Below are 16,756 nucleotides of genomic sequence, written 5' to 3'. Positions count from 1 at the left end.
TAGAATTCGAAAGTAGAACTGGATAGGTGACATGTTAAGAAAAGGAAGCCTTTTAAAGACATTTTTAATGCTGGTGCAGATGGGGAGTTAACTGAAAACACCCTTGGGTGCTAAAGTGAACAATATAAGAGCCAGCCTCATATCAGTTATAAATAGGTTAGTTAGCATATTTTGAGCCCGCTCTTGAACTATCGTGCCGGTCATCGTAGATTATATGAGCTGGACTAGGTTTCACTGGTATATCACATTGTGTTCAGCGGTTAATATGAAGTTAGGTCTCCTCGAAGTCTATAAATATTTGGTAGACGTCTACATTGTACTTCTAGAATTTTTGCTGTGAATCGCCCAGCCTTAAGGCCAACTTGATATCGGGTTTTCATCTTGAGGACCAGCTTAATCATGCTGAGTAAAGGAAAGCGCGATATATTAACTATCTTTTTTGTTAAAGTCCCCATGAAATAATTTTATATACTCCTTTCACTATTAAGCAATTTTGTTTCCTGAGCTCCGAAGATATTTAATTTCGGTTTTTCTATCTGCTATAATGGGGCTTTTATTGCCGCCGGTCTGTAAGGGTTACGCATGTTCCAGGAGTAGCGGGACCGAAAGTGGCTACCGATGGTAATTGCAAATATGACGTTCATACGAATTACATCCAAGTGAAAATTGCCTTTGGTCAAACCTAAAATTGGCTAAACTGAGCTATTGTTTAAGGATTGTGTCTGAATCCACTTGAAGATGAACTGGCATAACTAAAGAGAAATTCTCTCTTGTTAACTCAAACATTATGATCACATCGTTGAAAGAATGTGAGAACGCGCTCCAGTTCCGGTATCGCAAAAAAATCTCAGAAAAGGAAGATTAACGTACGCGGTGACAATTGGCATTCAATATTGCGCTAGTCAGGAACTAGCAGCTGCTGCAACTAATTACGGTTTCGTTATTGTATATAGAACGAAAGAACATAAAGGCAGTCGAAAGACATTTCATAACGGCTCTCAACCGTATATCATCTGATGAAATTCTACCTCTTATAGATAAAATGGCTAGTCACCGTAATAGGCGATTACAGATTTTTTCATCAATACGTTCAAGCGAGGCAACGTTGTTGGGCTTAGCAGCCTCTTCCACTCATTCGTCCCTTTCTGCGAAGCCGAAGTCTTTCGGCTGGCGAGTGGAAGAAGGGGAGGATCGTTAATATACCGAAGAAGGGTCTTGAATACTACAGTTGCAAGGGTATTAGCGTGCTTCGTGCTCTCGCCAAGATAATTGTTAAATTATGTTGAAAGCCATTAAAGGACACCTCGAAAGCTTGGTCAACAGAGAGGAAGCTGGTTTCCGCTCTAGATCATCCTGTATTGATTACAATTTACGGGTATTTTTATGTAGGGAGTTCAGATCTCCGCCTCGCCTGCTCTCCAACGATTTCGAGAAAGCCTTCGAGGACATCCGAAATGCTTTATGCAAGAGTCGTATTTTGGAATAGCTAATAGCTATTGTCGGAGCGATATATGATGGCACAAAATGCCACTTGTTGCATCGAGGTAAAATGTCTGAAGAATTGGCTGAGGTTGCATTCTGACGTCGATATCGTTTCCTTTTGGTCCTTGTCTTGGAAAGCTTCAGTGATATGATATCTTTTCTTAAGTTCCTCGACTATGTTCATGGCATCTCTTGTTCTCTCACCGAGTTATGGACCTTGGCCAAATGACTCGAGAAAGGCAAATAGATTTGGACTGAGGACAAACACCAAAAAACTAATTTGTCTACATTCGTAGCGTCGGTAGCGACGAGTTTGGTATCACCCAACGAATTATCAGTACCATATCCGCCTTCACGGTTTTGTTTAGAATTAGCAAATGAATATACTTGAATAACTGCATCAAATTGAGGCTGTTTCGCGCCAATGTTCTCCCTGTGTCCAGGCCAGGAGGGGGCGGTCTTTAGAATATTGTGGAGCTGCTTAGATCGAAGGAAGATTAATATTCTTTCTAGGTAGCAACCAAACAAGATAGTTATGTCTCTTTCAACCTCGAAAGGAACTAAAGGGAGCAGAACATTGCTATTCTCAAGGACAGCCAAGCGGACTTCAAGGCACTCAGGTCTAACCAGGTAAACTCGAAACTGATATGAGAGATAGAACACGCTTGGTTTGCACAATAAAGTCTAGCTGCTCCGGGTTCCAAACCATATTGTGTTCGAAGGCAATGGGGCAGCGGACAAGCTGGCTAGGAAAGAAGCAAGGGTGCAGCTTCACGGACCCGAAACCTTCTGTGGAAATTTGTATGTTATTACTACGCTGAAAAATGAGGAGAAACTGTTGAGGGAACTGTACTAGGCGAACATATTAAGAGTGGAACAGTCCTGGGTGTTCATCGGGAGATTCCAATCCTATTTTCCAAATCAAAATGTATTTCAGCTTCCACCGGATTAGGCCTGAATTTAATTAGGCGTATTGGCTTGGTTATAATTCATACATGTGGCATTTTTTTGAATTTATATAAGAAAAAAATACAACACTGTTGCCTCTGCCCTGGCTCAAACCGAAAATCACATACGAAACCAGTCACTAACAAATATAGCCGCGCGGGATATAGAACGAATAGCCTCGATAGGTCCTCTGATTTAGAAAGTGTCAGCTTCGTTGTGACTTGTAAAATATGGGAGTGTAGAGTGGGGGCTTAAAATGCGCAGTTATTAGGCCTTAACCATCTTCTTCTTCAGGCTTGGTCTGGTTCAAAAGGGAGGTCAGCTTGTTTTGATCGGTTGTCCCATTTTTCTTTGTCAAAGGTCTGAACAGGATGCAGTCGCCAGACTTTCAGATCACCATACAACGTATCAAGTCTTTTTTATTTTGGCCGGCTTTTTGATCGTTTTCCATCGACTTCGATGTTCAGACCGATCTTGGTAAGTGAATTCTCTTTAGTGCGAACTACCTGACCATACCATCGAAGGCGCCTCTCTCGTAATTTTGCTATAATCGGTGCAACCCCATCGATCACGGATATTCTCATTTCTGTGATCAAGGCGGCGGCACTAGCCTAACTTAGCAGATTCGCCTCCATTACCGCGAGGCGCCGTTCATTGTTCTAAATAATCGGACAATATTTAACTACTCCGTAATATGATATATAATACTGGAAAGTTTGGTTGAAATTCTATCATTGTTAAGAAAAGTTGTTGTGGGTGAGCCTTTTGTGAAGATTTATTGAACCCCAGGATATATTGTTAAATGGCAGTAATACATTATAGTGGATAATGTATCATCCTAACTGAAGTGTATATTAGCACTTATGAGGTAAGTGTGTTAAATCTTTGTTAGCCGCTATCGAGTTTGATACTCTCCCGCGGTAATGCAGTGAACTTTTTAAAGTGTTTATCTGCACCATATATGCAAGGCATACTTCCCATTTCTTTTTTATTAAGTATACCACTTTTCCTTACTTTTTAAGTAAGGATGCCAACATATGTATATACCTTAAATACTTTCGATCTATTTGTATTACCGCTTTCTTTTACGAATTTTTAGGAAAAAACCCCGAACGAAATCATGTTGCGCAAGAATTACCTCCAATTACAAAATTCCTATGATGATGCAAGCCTTACATTACAGAATAGAATTCATAATTCGAAATGTAGCACGACGAGAACTCCACAATCGCTTGATAGACTCACAGATGAGTGCTTTGACTATATGAAGAGAAGTGTGATTGCCGCCATATTTGCCCAGAAGAGGTATAAAATTGAACAAAAAATGAAGGAAGTAACAGAAATAATTGGGAAGCTGAGTGGAAAAATTGAACAATGTGAAAGTTCTCGATATTATGCTTTGTATGATCGCTATGAAATACAAAAGTTAGCACTGGAGACCTGTGAGAAAGTGCAAAAAGCAGAATGTCAGGTGGAGAACAACAAAGTTACAGAAGATCAAAACGCTGAAGCGTGTGATAGTTTCTTTTGCAAAGCAAAAGTAAATCAAGTTGTTATTTTGCAAGAACGGTTGGAGAAAGTCCGTGCAGGAGTAATAAAAAAACGTCTTGAACTAGAGCTGGTCGAAGAGGGAAATGAACGTCTGAAGGAAGAAATTTTAGTACTGGAAGACGATATAAGGCAAATTTTGAAACTTGGTGACAAATATTCTCGAGATTTGACTAAAATAAAGGAGGACGTGTGCTTCGAAAAGCCTAGTCTGCCGCCCACTCCCAGCTTACCACCTACTCCCACAAGTTCAGACTTGCCCTTTTCACCCCCATGTGTAGCTTCCTCGAGCCACACTGTGAGCATAAATCGTTCATCGTCCAGTTCTTTACCAAATTCACCAATATGCGAAATATCTTCGAGCTGTAGTCCGTGTAGGAAGTCTTCAGTTTCAAGCCTTTTGCCAGCTTCCCCAAAATGTGAAATATCTTCAAGCTGCAGTCCGTGTAGGTCTTCAACTTCGAGCCTTCTGCCAGCCTCCCCAAAATGTGAAAAGTCTTCAAGTTGCAGCCCTTGTAGGAGATCCTCAGTCTCGAGCGATTTACCGGCTTCTCCAAAATGTGAAATATCTTCGAGCTGTAGTCCGTGTAGGAAGTCTTCAGTTTCGAGCCTTTTGCCAGCTTCCCCAAAATGTGAAATATCTTCAAGCTGCAGTCCGTGTAGGTCTTCAACTTCGAGCCTTCTGCCAGCCTCCCCAAAATGTGAAAAGTCTTCAAGTTGCAGCCCTTGTAGGAGATCTTCAATCTCGAGCGATTTACCGGCTTCCCCAAAATGTGAAACATCTTCAAACTGCAGTCCGTGTAGAAGGTCTTCCACTTCGAGCCTTTTACCAGCCTCTCCACTATGTGAAATATCTTCAAGCTGTAGCCCTTGTAGAAGATCTTCAACTTCAAGTCACCTTCCTGTCTCCCCAGTATGTGAATTGTCTTCGGCTCGTACCCTGAGCAGAAGCATTGATAGTTCTCGTTCGACTTTGTTACCAAGTTCACCGAACTGCCAGATGTCTTCAGGCCAAACGGTTTCTACCACTAGTGTCCCTACACTACCCCCGAGTCCTTTCCCATCTCCACCAGCGTGTGAACTTTCCTCGGTGCAATCACCTAGAGGCAGCACACCAGGTGCATTGGGAGGTTTAAGCGATCCAGAGAAACTCACCACTTCCACGTCTGCAAATGAAGATGACGATGAAGAAATGCATGACGACCTTTATTGGACAGCATCAAAAGTAAATGAAGATAAAGACAATGATGATAATGCTAGTGGAGGACAAGCACATCCATTTTCCAACTGCTCACATAATGACAATGGAAATGTCCAAATCAGCCAAAAGTCAGAAAATCAACAGAAGTCAAATGGGATGTGCAACACGGGATGTGGCTGCTATACGAAAAATACATGTAATACAAAGTATTCTCATGCTACTCCCAAGAAATCTTATGATGGTAATTTAAGGGAATTCATAGACGAAGACAACTCAAATCAAGATGATATCATAAATCAAAGATACATTTCCGATGACGATCAGTTGAAAATGTATTTTAAACCTGCGGGACATACAAACGAACAAGATCAAACTGAAAAAGTGGAAGCCGTTCGTATTATCCGGGTGGAGAAACATACCCAATTACGTGCGCTTTCCTACCGAGGTGTTTCAGTTAATAATATGCACGGTGACAATGGTCACATCAAGCACGCTAGACAATCCAAGATGCAAGCAAAAGTAATGGAGACTCACACAAAATATGTTTTGTGCGAGATAGTAAGAGACATGAAGACGACCCGCAATCCTTATGATGATTGCACGAAAGAAGGTGCAGGCGACTTTTCCATCCCCAATAAAAGTGAAAGCGACACTTTAGCTTCTCAAGAAAACTTGATGCAAGACGTCGATTATTTAGGAAAACAATTAAACTCCATTCAGAACAGTTTCGACAAGCATGATGAAAAATATGAGCCACTTCTTGGTGAGGGTACTGACACACCTTCGCAGACTAAAACTAATCAAAGTGCGACTATAGTGAGTGATACCTTACAAGTGGGACTCAGTCCGAAAGATATACGCTGCAGTAGTCAAGCAATTGATTCATTACATCGAAAGATAGTTCATTTGGAGGCGGTGATTGCCACTCTTTCTAGCGAAAATAAAAGCTTTATTCGGGACTACGTGGAATACAGGAATATCCTATCATGCTATCAAAATGACTTGAGAAAATACGTTCAGGCAATATCAGAACGTTCAATAAACCCTCGATTTCAAAGAGAACCTTCAAAAGAGTCTAGTAAAGCCGAATGGATTACTTATTCTAGAAAAGTGATGCAGGAGGTAAAAGCAGCAAGAGGACAAAAATTTGCCCTTGAAGCTACCAGAAAAGAGCGCGATTCGTTACTTTTGGAGAGAAATAGTTTGCAGAAAAAGCTGGAAATATACGCGAAGCTTCAAGAGTACTTCCTGGCACAGCATTTCGGTCCGCCATTGAAATTTAGAGTTAGAAGGCTCACGAAATCTGCCAAAAAATATAAAGCTCTGGTCAATCAATATAAAAGTAGCAACCGTAATTTATTAAAACAACGAAAAGAAGCTTCATCTGCTCTGCGAATTTACGAAGAGATACTACAGTTACGTGAAAAAGAGCTGCAAATGATAACTGCCCTAGCAACTGAAGAAATTCAGAACTTAAAGCAGGAAAAAGAGAGTTTTTTGCGACAGTTCGAAATCGAGAAAACTGGCGGGCGGAAATTGTGCAGAGAGCGGAAGAATTCAACGCAAAGTCTAGAGGAATTTAAGTTAAAACAAGGGGATCAAAGAAGGGAAGATGCTAGTGAATCTGATGCAATGTCGGCGGGAAAGATTTTCCCTGAGAAAAACGGACGTGAGACAACCTATCCTAAAGTAGGTTTTTCAACACTTCAACAATTACCAGTTGACGAATCTTCCGAACGTTTGGCCGCGGACATCCACCAATTGCAGGACTTCTTACAAAATGTCCAGCAAAAAATTCATTACCTTTTGCATGATACATTTCAGTATAGCAAAGAGGATGTCAAAAACGAGCTGATGAAAATCTCTAGATATATTGATGAGATAAAACAGAAAATGAACAGAATTTCTAAAGAATCATGCTTAATCCCCAATGGCAAGGAAACAGCAGCACACGAAGAGGATCCGAAACTACATGACATTTGCATCAAGATTATCCTTCAAGGAGTTGGCGAGCTATATGAGGACGATTTTACTTATTTGCAATCAAGAATTCAGAGCGCTAGGCAAACGAAAAATAAAGATTGGGACTCAGAATCCTCAAATGATGACTCTTCAGCTTCTTCAGAGTATAGTACAGTTAATTTCTCTAAATGTAAGTATATTGCGTTCTTCTTTTATGAAATGGTCATTACTTTCTGGTGTAACAGGACATTAAATTAGCATTCATTTCACCAAGAGGACATGCAGTGAATTTGATCATTATCATTAATCATTATCATTAACGGCGTAACTATCGGTATCCAGTATAGGTCTTCCTTAGTAAGGAAATACAGACATCTCGGTTTTGCTTCGGGGTCTGCAAATTCCCTAAAAGCCGTTTTGCCCCCAGGCAGGGTCTGCTACATCTTCGATTTCTACTGTAGATATTGCCCTTACTGTTTTTCTGGGTTGGATTATCCCCACCCATATGGATTAGACAGATCAAATGTTATTGACTTCAAACCTATACATGAAAGCAAAGTTTTTTTAATGTAACTTGTCAAAATACATGCCCCAACTGAAGAAAAAGATAACGGAATCTAAGGGCAACTTTATACTACCCTGGAAAGACTATACGACTCATTACTTCGAAATAGGATCAAGATATTGGTTGGGGATTTCAACGCCAAGGTTGGGAACGAGGGAACGACTGAGGGGCACAGTCTTCATAATATATCAAATGAATGTGAATCCGACCACTACATTTTGGAAATCATCTACACCTGCTGAATTTTAAAGACCCGCGGAATAAAATTCTCCCTACTTAGAGACCTTGAGGTGAGAAAGGAAATAATTTAATTGCGGGGGGAGTACAGTGAGTCCTTTTTTTTTTGGAAGTAGGGTAGGTGAATGCGTTTACGCACAGAGTGTTGGACTCCCGCCACAGCACGCTGGCGGACTACCAACTAAACACCTCCCTGTCATCAGAGAACTAGCCTGGAACCGTTTGACACATTACTTCGGGCTAGCCCTCCCGCTCTCCTGGCTTTGGGAGCCTTCAAGTCAGGGAATTCCTTTCACCAACGGGAGGGGACGGGAGGAAGGGAGTTGTTAGTTCAGGGAACCCCTTACCGTCCGATCCCTCTGCCGGTCGAGTTCAATCTTCTTCGTAGTAAGAAGAGCCCGAACATAATGCGCAATACGATTCCAGCTGCCAGCGCTCTTCAGCATCTCTCTGACAATTTTGTCTGGAGAGAGCTCCCCTGTGTCTACATAAAGCTGCTGGCGGAGGCCGTCCCACCTCTCGCAAGAGAAAAAGGTGTGTTCAGCGTCATACGCGACTCTATTGCAGAACACACAATCAGGAGATCGCGCCTTCCCAACCCTGTGCAGGTAAGACTGAAAACCTCCTGCCCACTTAGAAGTTGGGTAAGGAAGTAATCAATCTCACCGTACTTCCTGTTCAAACATGGGTCTAATTTGTCGATGAGCCGCGCTGTCCATTTGCCCCTTGGCTCATTTTGCCAAGAAAGTTGCCACTCGTTAAGGGTGCGTTGACGTTCTTCACGGGCAACCACTTCTCTTAAGTTTTCGCCCTTACGGCGATAGATAGCTTTGGGCTCCTTGGCTAGGAGGGCAACGGGGATCACTCTCGCAATCACCATCATAGCCGGTTCGGAGACGGTGCGATAAGCAGACGCCACTCGCAAAGCTCCCCGCCTCTGCACTTGAGCGAGGCGTTTACAATGCACCTCCTTGTCAAGGGCATCAGCCCATACCTCCGCACCATAGAGAAGGACGGACTGCGTTGCTCCCATGAGGAGACATCTCCTAGTTGATATAGGGCCGCCGACATTCGCCATTAGCCGACTCTTACTGCAGCGCCGTCCGCGGCTGCTTTGATTTGCTCGAAGAAGCTCATCTTCGAGTCGAGCATTAAACCAAGGTATTTAATCGCTGGTTTTGACTCTATAGTCAACTCGCCGATCGATATGGGACGCAAGGTCGGGGTTCTCCTTCTGGTCAGGATGACTACTTCGGTTTTTTCCAGCGCAAGGTTGAAACCGTGAGCAGTCATCCATCCGCTTACCCGTCGCATCAATATGCCAAGTCTGCTTTGCGTCTGTTCAACAGTGCGTCCGGCAACAAGTGCCACAACGTCGTCTGCATAACCGACCAGCCGCGACTTTTCGGGCATATCGAGTCTCAGCAGACTATCGTAGGAAGTGTTCCAGAGGTCCGGCCCTAGGATGGATCCCTGCGCTACTCCCGACGTGATTTCCATCCTCCTCTGGTCCTCTAGCATCTCATAGAACAGGGAGCGTTTTTTCCGCCGCGAATTTCCGCCGTCCACCAGTACATAGAAGGCTTGTCGCGCCTGCGGCCTCTCCGTGGCATGGAAGCCTCACACGCCGTCGTTATCAGATTCATCACTGAATTTACGACAGTGTCAGCTGCGACACCACCACCCCCCGGAGTGCCCCCCAGCGCGGCCCTACCTGCTTCAAGAGCTTCGACGAACCTTCCGATGTTCACCCTCGCGACATTCCACACGCAGGGGGAACGTCGTGTTGGTGCTCGCCGGTAAGTAGCGTCAAACGCTTCGAACGCAATGTCCTGATGATCACTTGCCGAGAAGTCTTCTAGTACTCGCCACCCGTCCACCGACGATGCCAGAGATTCCGACGCAAAAGTGATGTCAGGAATTCTTCCTTCACAACCTGGGCGCCGAAACGTTGGCGTGGATCCGGTGTTTAAAATTACGAGCCCGGTTCTCGCCGCCATTTCCAGAATCCGTTTCCCTCTGGAGTCTGATTGCGGCATGCCCCATTCAAGAGCCCTGGCATTAAAATCACCGCCAACCAGGATTCGTCCCTCCGTGCTCGAAACGGCGTCCTCCAGAGCATCAAGCCGGCACCGAAAGTCCGGAATCGACTCATTCGGCGTCAGGTAAACGCTAAAAAACGTTATCCCTAAACACCGGATCCAGAAAAATCGGTCCCCCCGGCCTTCGGCAAGAACACGAAGTCGAACGTCGTCCCGAACCCAGATGGCAGCGGTGCCCGATAAGTCGAGATACCATGAGGACGGGTCCTTGTTTCGGTATTGCTCGCTAATCAGCACTAGATCAGCATTTACTTCCACAACGAACTGTGCTAGCAACTGGTGAGCGGTTGCACTCCGGTGCATGTTAATTTGCAAAATGCGGATCATGGCGTTCGCACCCTAGCCCTCTCCAATTCCGCCCTGAAGATCGGACACCGTCCCGAGCCCGCAGTGTGTGCAACGCTTTCGCCAGACGCGCCACGATCCCTGCAGAGAACACAACTCTCGCTTTCCTTGCAAGTCTTCGCTTGATGACCCGCTTGGCCGCTTCCCCGGCATGCTGTCCTCCTGTCCGGACCCTTGCAAGCTGCTGATGTGTGTCCATAGTCCAGACACCTGTAGCACTTGGTGGGGACTATCCGCATTCGTACCCTGCATACTATCCATCCGATTTTGATTCTCCCGCTGTTAAGGAGTTTCCTCGCATATTGCTCGGGGACTTCCACCACAGCGAGCTTTTGGCCTCGAGCATTTACAGAGGTAATATCTACCCGGGCATTGGTCACCTCTGGACATTCACGCTTTAGCGCCTCCTCTACTTCGGCCTTTTCTGTGAGGCAGTCAAGATCCCGTATTTCTAGAGAGCACATGGGTTCTAGGCTGGAAACAAGAGCCTTCTCCCCCAATAGCCCCTTGACTGCTTCGCAGAACGTGCTCTTGCTGGTCGTCTTTGGGCCCAGTTCGACGAGAACTCCACCACTCCTCGTTTTCCGTATCGAAGACACCTCTGCTCCGTTCTCCTCGGGTTTCATCCTGTAGCGGATTTCACTAAGGACTTCCGCAAATGTCTTGCCTTCCGTCGGCTTAGTGAGCAGAGCCGACGGTCTAGTCCTTCTTCGTTTCCTCGTTTTTTCCGCTACTGGCTTTGGGTTGGCAGCTTCCTTGTTTTTGGACAGACGTGTCTCTGGCGACGGTGTCCGTTGTTTCTTTTTATCCCTTTTCGCCTTCTTTTTTTGGGCCATGGAGACTACTTCGATAAAGTCTCCTTCAGGCACGTCGTCCTCTTTCCGCTTTTTCCCCAGTTCACTTTGCAGAGGGCTATCTGCGGCCCGTTTAACGCAAGCAGCATTCTCAGCGGGGAGTGCGACTGTTTCTGCTCTACAATCGTCTTCCGCTGCTCTCCACGTACGTCTATAAAAGGAAATGCGGTCCAGTAGTTCCTCCAGTTCCATCAGCCCGTTTTGACGCCTTTGCTGACGTTCCTCTGAAGGAACGTTGCCGAGCGCACTTTCTGATGAGCCTTTCCTCTTCGGCTCTAGCGAAGACGGTCGAATGCACTTCCACTCGATTTGTGTCCAAATCCATCTGCTCAGGACTAGCGTTTCTCACTGAGCTTACCTCCAAAACAGGTGCACTGCAAGGTAATGGAGTTGCCATCTCCGCACGGTCAGTCGCGCCACTTGATGAGGTTTCCTCTTTATTTGGGCGCCCCGGTGTCTCATCGGGTATATCAGCCCTCGTTGCCTCTTGCACTGATCGCTGCGGTGAACGACGCATTTTTGTGCTCCGCCCAAACGCATCCAGCTCTTCCTCCTTGTCTGTTGTTTCGTCGTTTTTTTTTTTTATAATTTTCAGAATATTCTCCATGAAAAAGGTACCAGCGCATCGTGTGCAAGGGAGCGGGCCGCAATAGTCAAGAACGGGTATACCCTCGAGACACAGCCCCTACCCCAGTTCCCTGAGGCCTGACCTACGCTTAGCTGATCCCGGAATTCACGGACGGATCAGCGCTCGCTCGGGGCAACGCGGTCTACTAACACCGGTTCAATGCACACTTCCCGACCAGGGTCCCGAAGGGGCTGACTCCTGATACACGTCGCAACTACCACCTTGGCAGAGCTACGCTCACATCACCCCGTCGACGCCGACAAAGAGTTGTCGACGGCTCCGGAGACTCCCAGTGTGTCCCGACGTGTACCGGTCATTCGCGGTTCGCTCTTCACCGAGAAGCTTTCTCGAGGCTACTACCTAGGACGCAGGTATGCTGCCAGCTAGGGGGCAGAACTACTTACTCGGGCACCTCGGTACAAGGCAAAACTGGCAGAACGATTAGGTCCTATTCTCACAATATCTAACGGGGAAGCCTATGTCTCTCTTTCACATCTGGTGTGAAAGCGCTATCAAAACGCGCTACTAAAACAGCATGGAGAGAGAAAGAGAAAATTGCAACGAGCAGCTAATAAAATATTAAAGTAAGAGAAATGGAATCATTTTTATGAGGGATTAAAGAAAACTGATGACAACATTGCGAGCAACGATACAAGAAAATTCACCAAGGTAGTGAACACCCCGAGGAGTGGATATCAACCCAAAAACAAAAACGGGGCAATCGTTATGGACGAAAGTGAAGCACGTGGAAGCCGGGCGTCTTATTTCAAATCACTCTTCAACCCCTTGCATAAAAGGCAATCACCAGAATCTACAAGAATTATGGTTGATCATAATGGGAACATTGAACAGACAACAAGAAAGAGTCACTAATTAAATGTCAAAACATGAACAAGACGTCGGACATATACTCGTATGACGTCCCCGCTGGATTCGTCAGATGAGGTGTTCCATGGGCTGTGAAATCTTTTCATAGTTTGGATCTCATAATTTGGAACCACGGATAAATTCCATTAGAAAGGTCAAAAAGTGTGATGTGCCCTATCTGCAAAACAGGTAACAAGGTCTCACTATTTTGCATCTTCACAAAAATACTCTAGAGAAGAATTGGAGCACCAATAAGACGATTGGTGAATACCAAGGAGGTTTTCTTACTGGAAGATCGACAATTATTTATGGTCAACTATTTACGGTCAAATAAGTGCTTATTTAACTTAACCTTCACGTGGATCAAATATTTGTTAAGTTCAACCAGGCAAATGTACTGTACAAACTAATGTTTGTCTTGGGAATTCCAGCAAAGCTGGTGAACCTTCAGAATGACAATCTGCCACAAAAAGTGTAAATCAGAGACTGATCTGACTGACTGACTGATCAACAGACTGACAGATGCGTTTGAGACAAAGACCAGAATAAAGCTGGGAAATGGGCAGTATCTTTACTGTTCAATCTGGCACTAGAGTAGGTAATACCAAAGTCGCCTGTAGACACAAAAAGCACGCTGCTGCTCTCCTGCCTGATGTGGCATATGCGGACCATATAAACATTATTGCGGGATCTTTCGCATCAACAAAGAAATTCCTCTTTTTATAAACCTCGATAAGGCAAATAAGGCCGGTTGGAAATAATCGAAAGAAGGCGAAAATTATAACACCCGATAAAATATAACGACTGAGGACTACAACTTAGAAAATGTAGAATTGTAATTTTATATACTTAGGTGTACTACTGACAGGCCAGAACCGTCTATTCAGTTCCACCGATTTTAGAAGCAGGCTACTTATACAGGAGAGCAAAGCTTCGATTATACAAAACGATAATAAGACTGCCACGAATATGGAACCTAATACCTAAACCTCCTGCGGAGAATCATCATCATCAACGGCGCAACAACCGGTATCCGGTCTAGGCCTGATAATAATCGTTGGCGCAACAATCCATGTTGGATCAGGGCCTTGAAGTGTGTTAGAGCACTTCATTCAAGACCGTAACGGTACACTAGGAGGCAATGTGGTCAGCATTGCGCTCGCCCGAGATTATTACCCTGATTTGACTCAGGTACTCATTCACAGCTGAGTCGACTGGTATCCGACGTTAAGTCACGATACAAATCCCACTGCCACCAGCGAGATTTGAACCGCGGCCTTCCGTATGACAACCCAGTGCTCTAACCACTGAGCTATCCGGACATATCCTGCGGAGAATAATAAGAGCTAAACGGGAGACCATCAATGGTGAATCAAATACAACCATGAGTAGTATCAAATATTTGGCGACCCTAAATACTGCAAAATAAGCAAATTTTGGAAATTGCAATGGGTTGGCTACGTTCAAGGTATGGATGACACTCGATATCTGAAAGAGGGTATTTGTGAAAACCCCGAAAGCGCTGGGTAGATGCTGTTGATGAAGACAGCGCATTACTACTCGAAACTACTTCGAAATTGGAGGACCCAATCGGTAGATCGAGATGTGTAGAGGAAGGATATTCTGAAGGCCAGGGCTCGAAATGGGCTGTAGAGCCTGAACGACGACGATGCAGATTAAGTGACCCTCCATCACAACCCATAGAGCCGGACTTTTTCTACAACTAGATGGTCGTGATATTGCTTATAAATTCCATCATGTCATGTCATCTTCTTGTAGGGGTACACAAATTTGAGAAATCGAGGCCTGCGGGATGGGACTATTTTCCTAAATATCAATAGCACCTATACACTCCGACATCCTGATTGTTAGGGAGCTATCCCTGACGTGACTTCTGATACGAAGTCTTCAGTACATTCCTTTCGAAGCGACAAACGGCTACTCAACAATTTAAAGCCCGGCAAATATCTATCGCCTGGCAAAATTGACATATGTAAATTTTTCAAAGCTCTCTCAAGGGGGGCTATCAAGTCACAAGAACCGGCTGTGGACAGAATAACTGAGCCTGGATTGTTAGTGAAGCAACAATGAACCTTATCACCGTCGCCAGCGATGCATCGGCATCCGAAAAGAGGCTCCGTTAGGGAAATCACCAATATATTGGTGCACGATGAAATTGCAGGTCCTCGAAAGAACTGCTTCAGAATTTGACGGATTGCACAGTATGCAAAAGGTCAAGATGAGGTAACTCTTAGATCCGCAGAATAAAAGAGTGTGGAAAACGAACTCCGCCTTGGAATTAACGGGCAAAAAACACACTGCTGGCAGCAGTTAGCCGGTGACATTCAGATTGACCCGTGGGGCCTCGGGTGTAATCGGTTACCAAAAACTTCAGCGCCCATAGATCAGAAGGAAGCAGCCAAGATAAAATAAAACCTGCAGCTATTGTCGATATGAGTGGGAATATTAAGGAATGTCCACTCTTCACTGTAAAGGAACTGGAATAGGTGGTCTTGTCCATGAAGGATAAAAAAGCGCCAGGACTGGAAGGTATTCCTAGCAAAATTTGTATTTAAGTATAAGCGGGTGTTTTTCCTTCTCGCTCGAAGGTTCCAAGGCTTGCGCTGATAAGCAAAAGTAATGGCGACCTCGAGGCGCTGTTAGCGTATCGCCTTCATAGTTGAACACAACAGGAAAACTACTTGAGAAGCTCGTGAAGCCAAGATTAGCTAACCCAATATGTGCTGCGACCACTTACCAAAATGAAATGGTTTTAGAGCGGGATAATCCACAATTGATTCGATTGAGGAAATAGTCCAAGTGATATGACTGGCGAGGTACACAGTCGGCATTGTGTGACGTTAGATATAATATACACCTTCAATTTTGCAAAATGGAGCAACATGCCTAGGCTAGATTTTGTGGATATTGAGGGACTATTTAAATACCACACCCTGCTCTACGAGACCCGGGAAGAGCAGTGACCCATCCCGGGCGGCTTAGGGATCAATCCTTGGACCTCCTTAAAGCGCCAGCTAATTCTCTTCCTCTTATGAAGCATGATAGGTTTACAGGATTTTTATTTATCGGTCACTAGCAACCGTGAGTTCACTCTAATGTAACCAACTAAACCTTCCTTATTTCACACATTCACAGAACATTTTTTGACCATAAATTAATGACCATGAATGCCGTAAATTATCTGGGGTTTACTTTTAATTGTAGTAATTATCTTTTCCAGATAAACTAGAAACTGACGATGAGAATCCTGAAGACTTGCTGCACAATCTTCAATATTCTGATGATGAGAGAAATATTTTTTAAAAATGTTGTAAATATGGTGACGTTTATTGATGGTTTTAAAAATGATTGAGTAAATTTTTATTTGAAAATTAAAAATGAGAGTTTAAGTCAAAAGGTCATTCTTAGAAGTTAACTAAGCGGAAGATCTAAAAAAGTCACGATGACGCCCTTGTATGATGAGCTGTAAAATATCCCCCAGATTTATATTTAACTTATTTTTATATTTGGTAAATTGATAAATAAATTGATTGGAATTTTCCCTAAGTACATCCTTGAAATACAAAATTTTATAGCATAAAAGTACAGATCATAACAAAGACCATCAAACTGAAAATTTTGATGAAAATCTTGCAATTATTAACAACATTGTTGTTAGGAGGAAAAACGCCAGGTGGCTGGAGAAAACTAAGCGGGCGAAAACACCTAAGAAAGCCTGTTAAATATCGAAAGTAGCTTCAATATAGGCAGGGGCAGAAAAATTAATCAACATTGCTTTAAAAGGAATATCTCCTGAGTTGAATCGACATTATCGCTGCGAATTTGGTTACGAGAAGATACACACGAAGGGGTGGATCTAGAGACAGCGTTTTACCGTGTGCCACACGAACTCATCTGGTATGCTCTAGAACAACACTGTGTTTAATTGCTCTACCTTGATCCGAAAAGTCAAGTTCGAAGTGTGGTGGGTGTATCAAAACGCTTCGTGCCTCTGTT

The 16,756-nt window shown here is 44.2% G+C and overlaps 1 protein-coding gene across 1 annotated transcript; it reads left to right on the top strand.

Moving 5' to 3' along the window:
• The first annotated feature begins 4,555 nt into the window (after positions 1 to 4,555).
• On the top strand, positions 4,556 to 16,131 carry LOC119651643. The gene is made up of 2 exons (XM_038055318.1): positions 4,556 to 7,331; positions 15,981 to 16,131. The coding sequence occupies exons 1-2, from the start codon at positions 4,979 to 4,981 to the stop codon at positions 16,061 to 16,063; spliced, it is 2,436 nt and encodes an 811-aa protein (XP_037911246.1). The 5' UTR covers positions 4,556 to 4,978; the 3' UTR covers positions 16,064 to 16,131.
• Positions 16,132 to 16,756: the final 625 nt, after the last annotated feature.

The sequence above is a fragment of the Hermetia illucens genome, chromosome 3, assembly GCF_905115235.1.
Source record: "Hermetia illucens chromosome 3, iHerIll2.2.curated.20191125, whole genome shotgun sequence".
NCBI classification, from domain to species: domain Eukaryota; kingdom Metazoa; phylum Arthropoda; class Insecta; order Diptera; family Stratiomyidae; genus Hermetia; species Hermetia illucens.
Note: the sequence above shows the minus strand (reverse complement) of the source record. Positions and strands in the feature narration are given on the sequence as shown.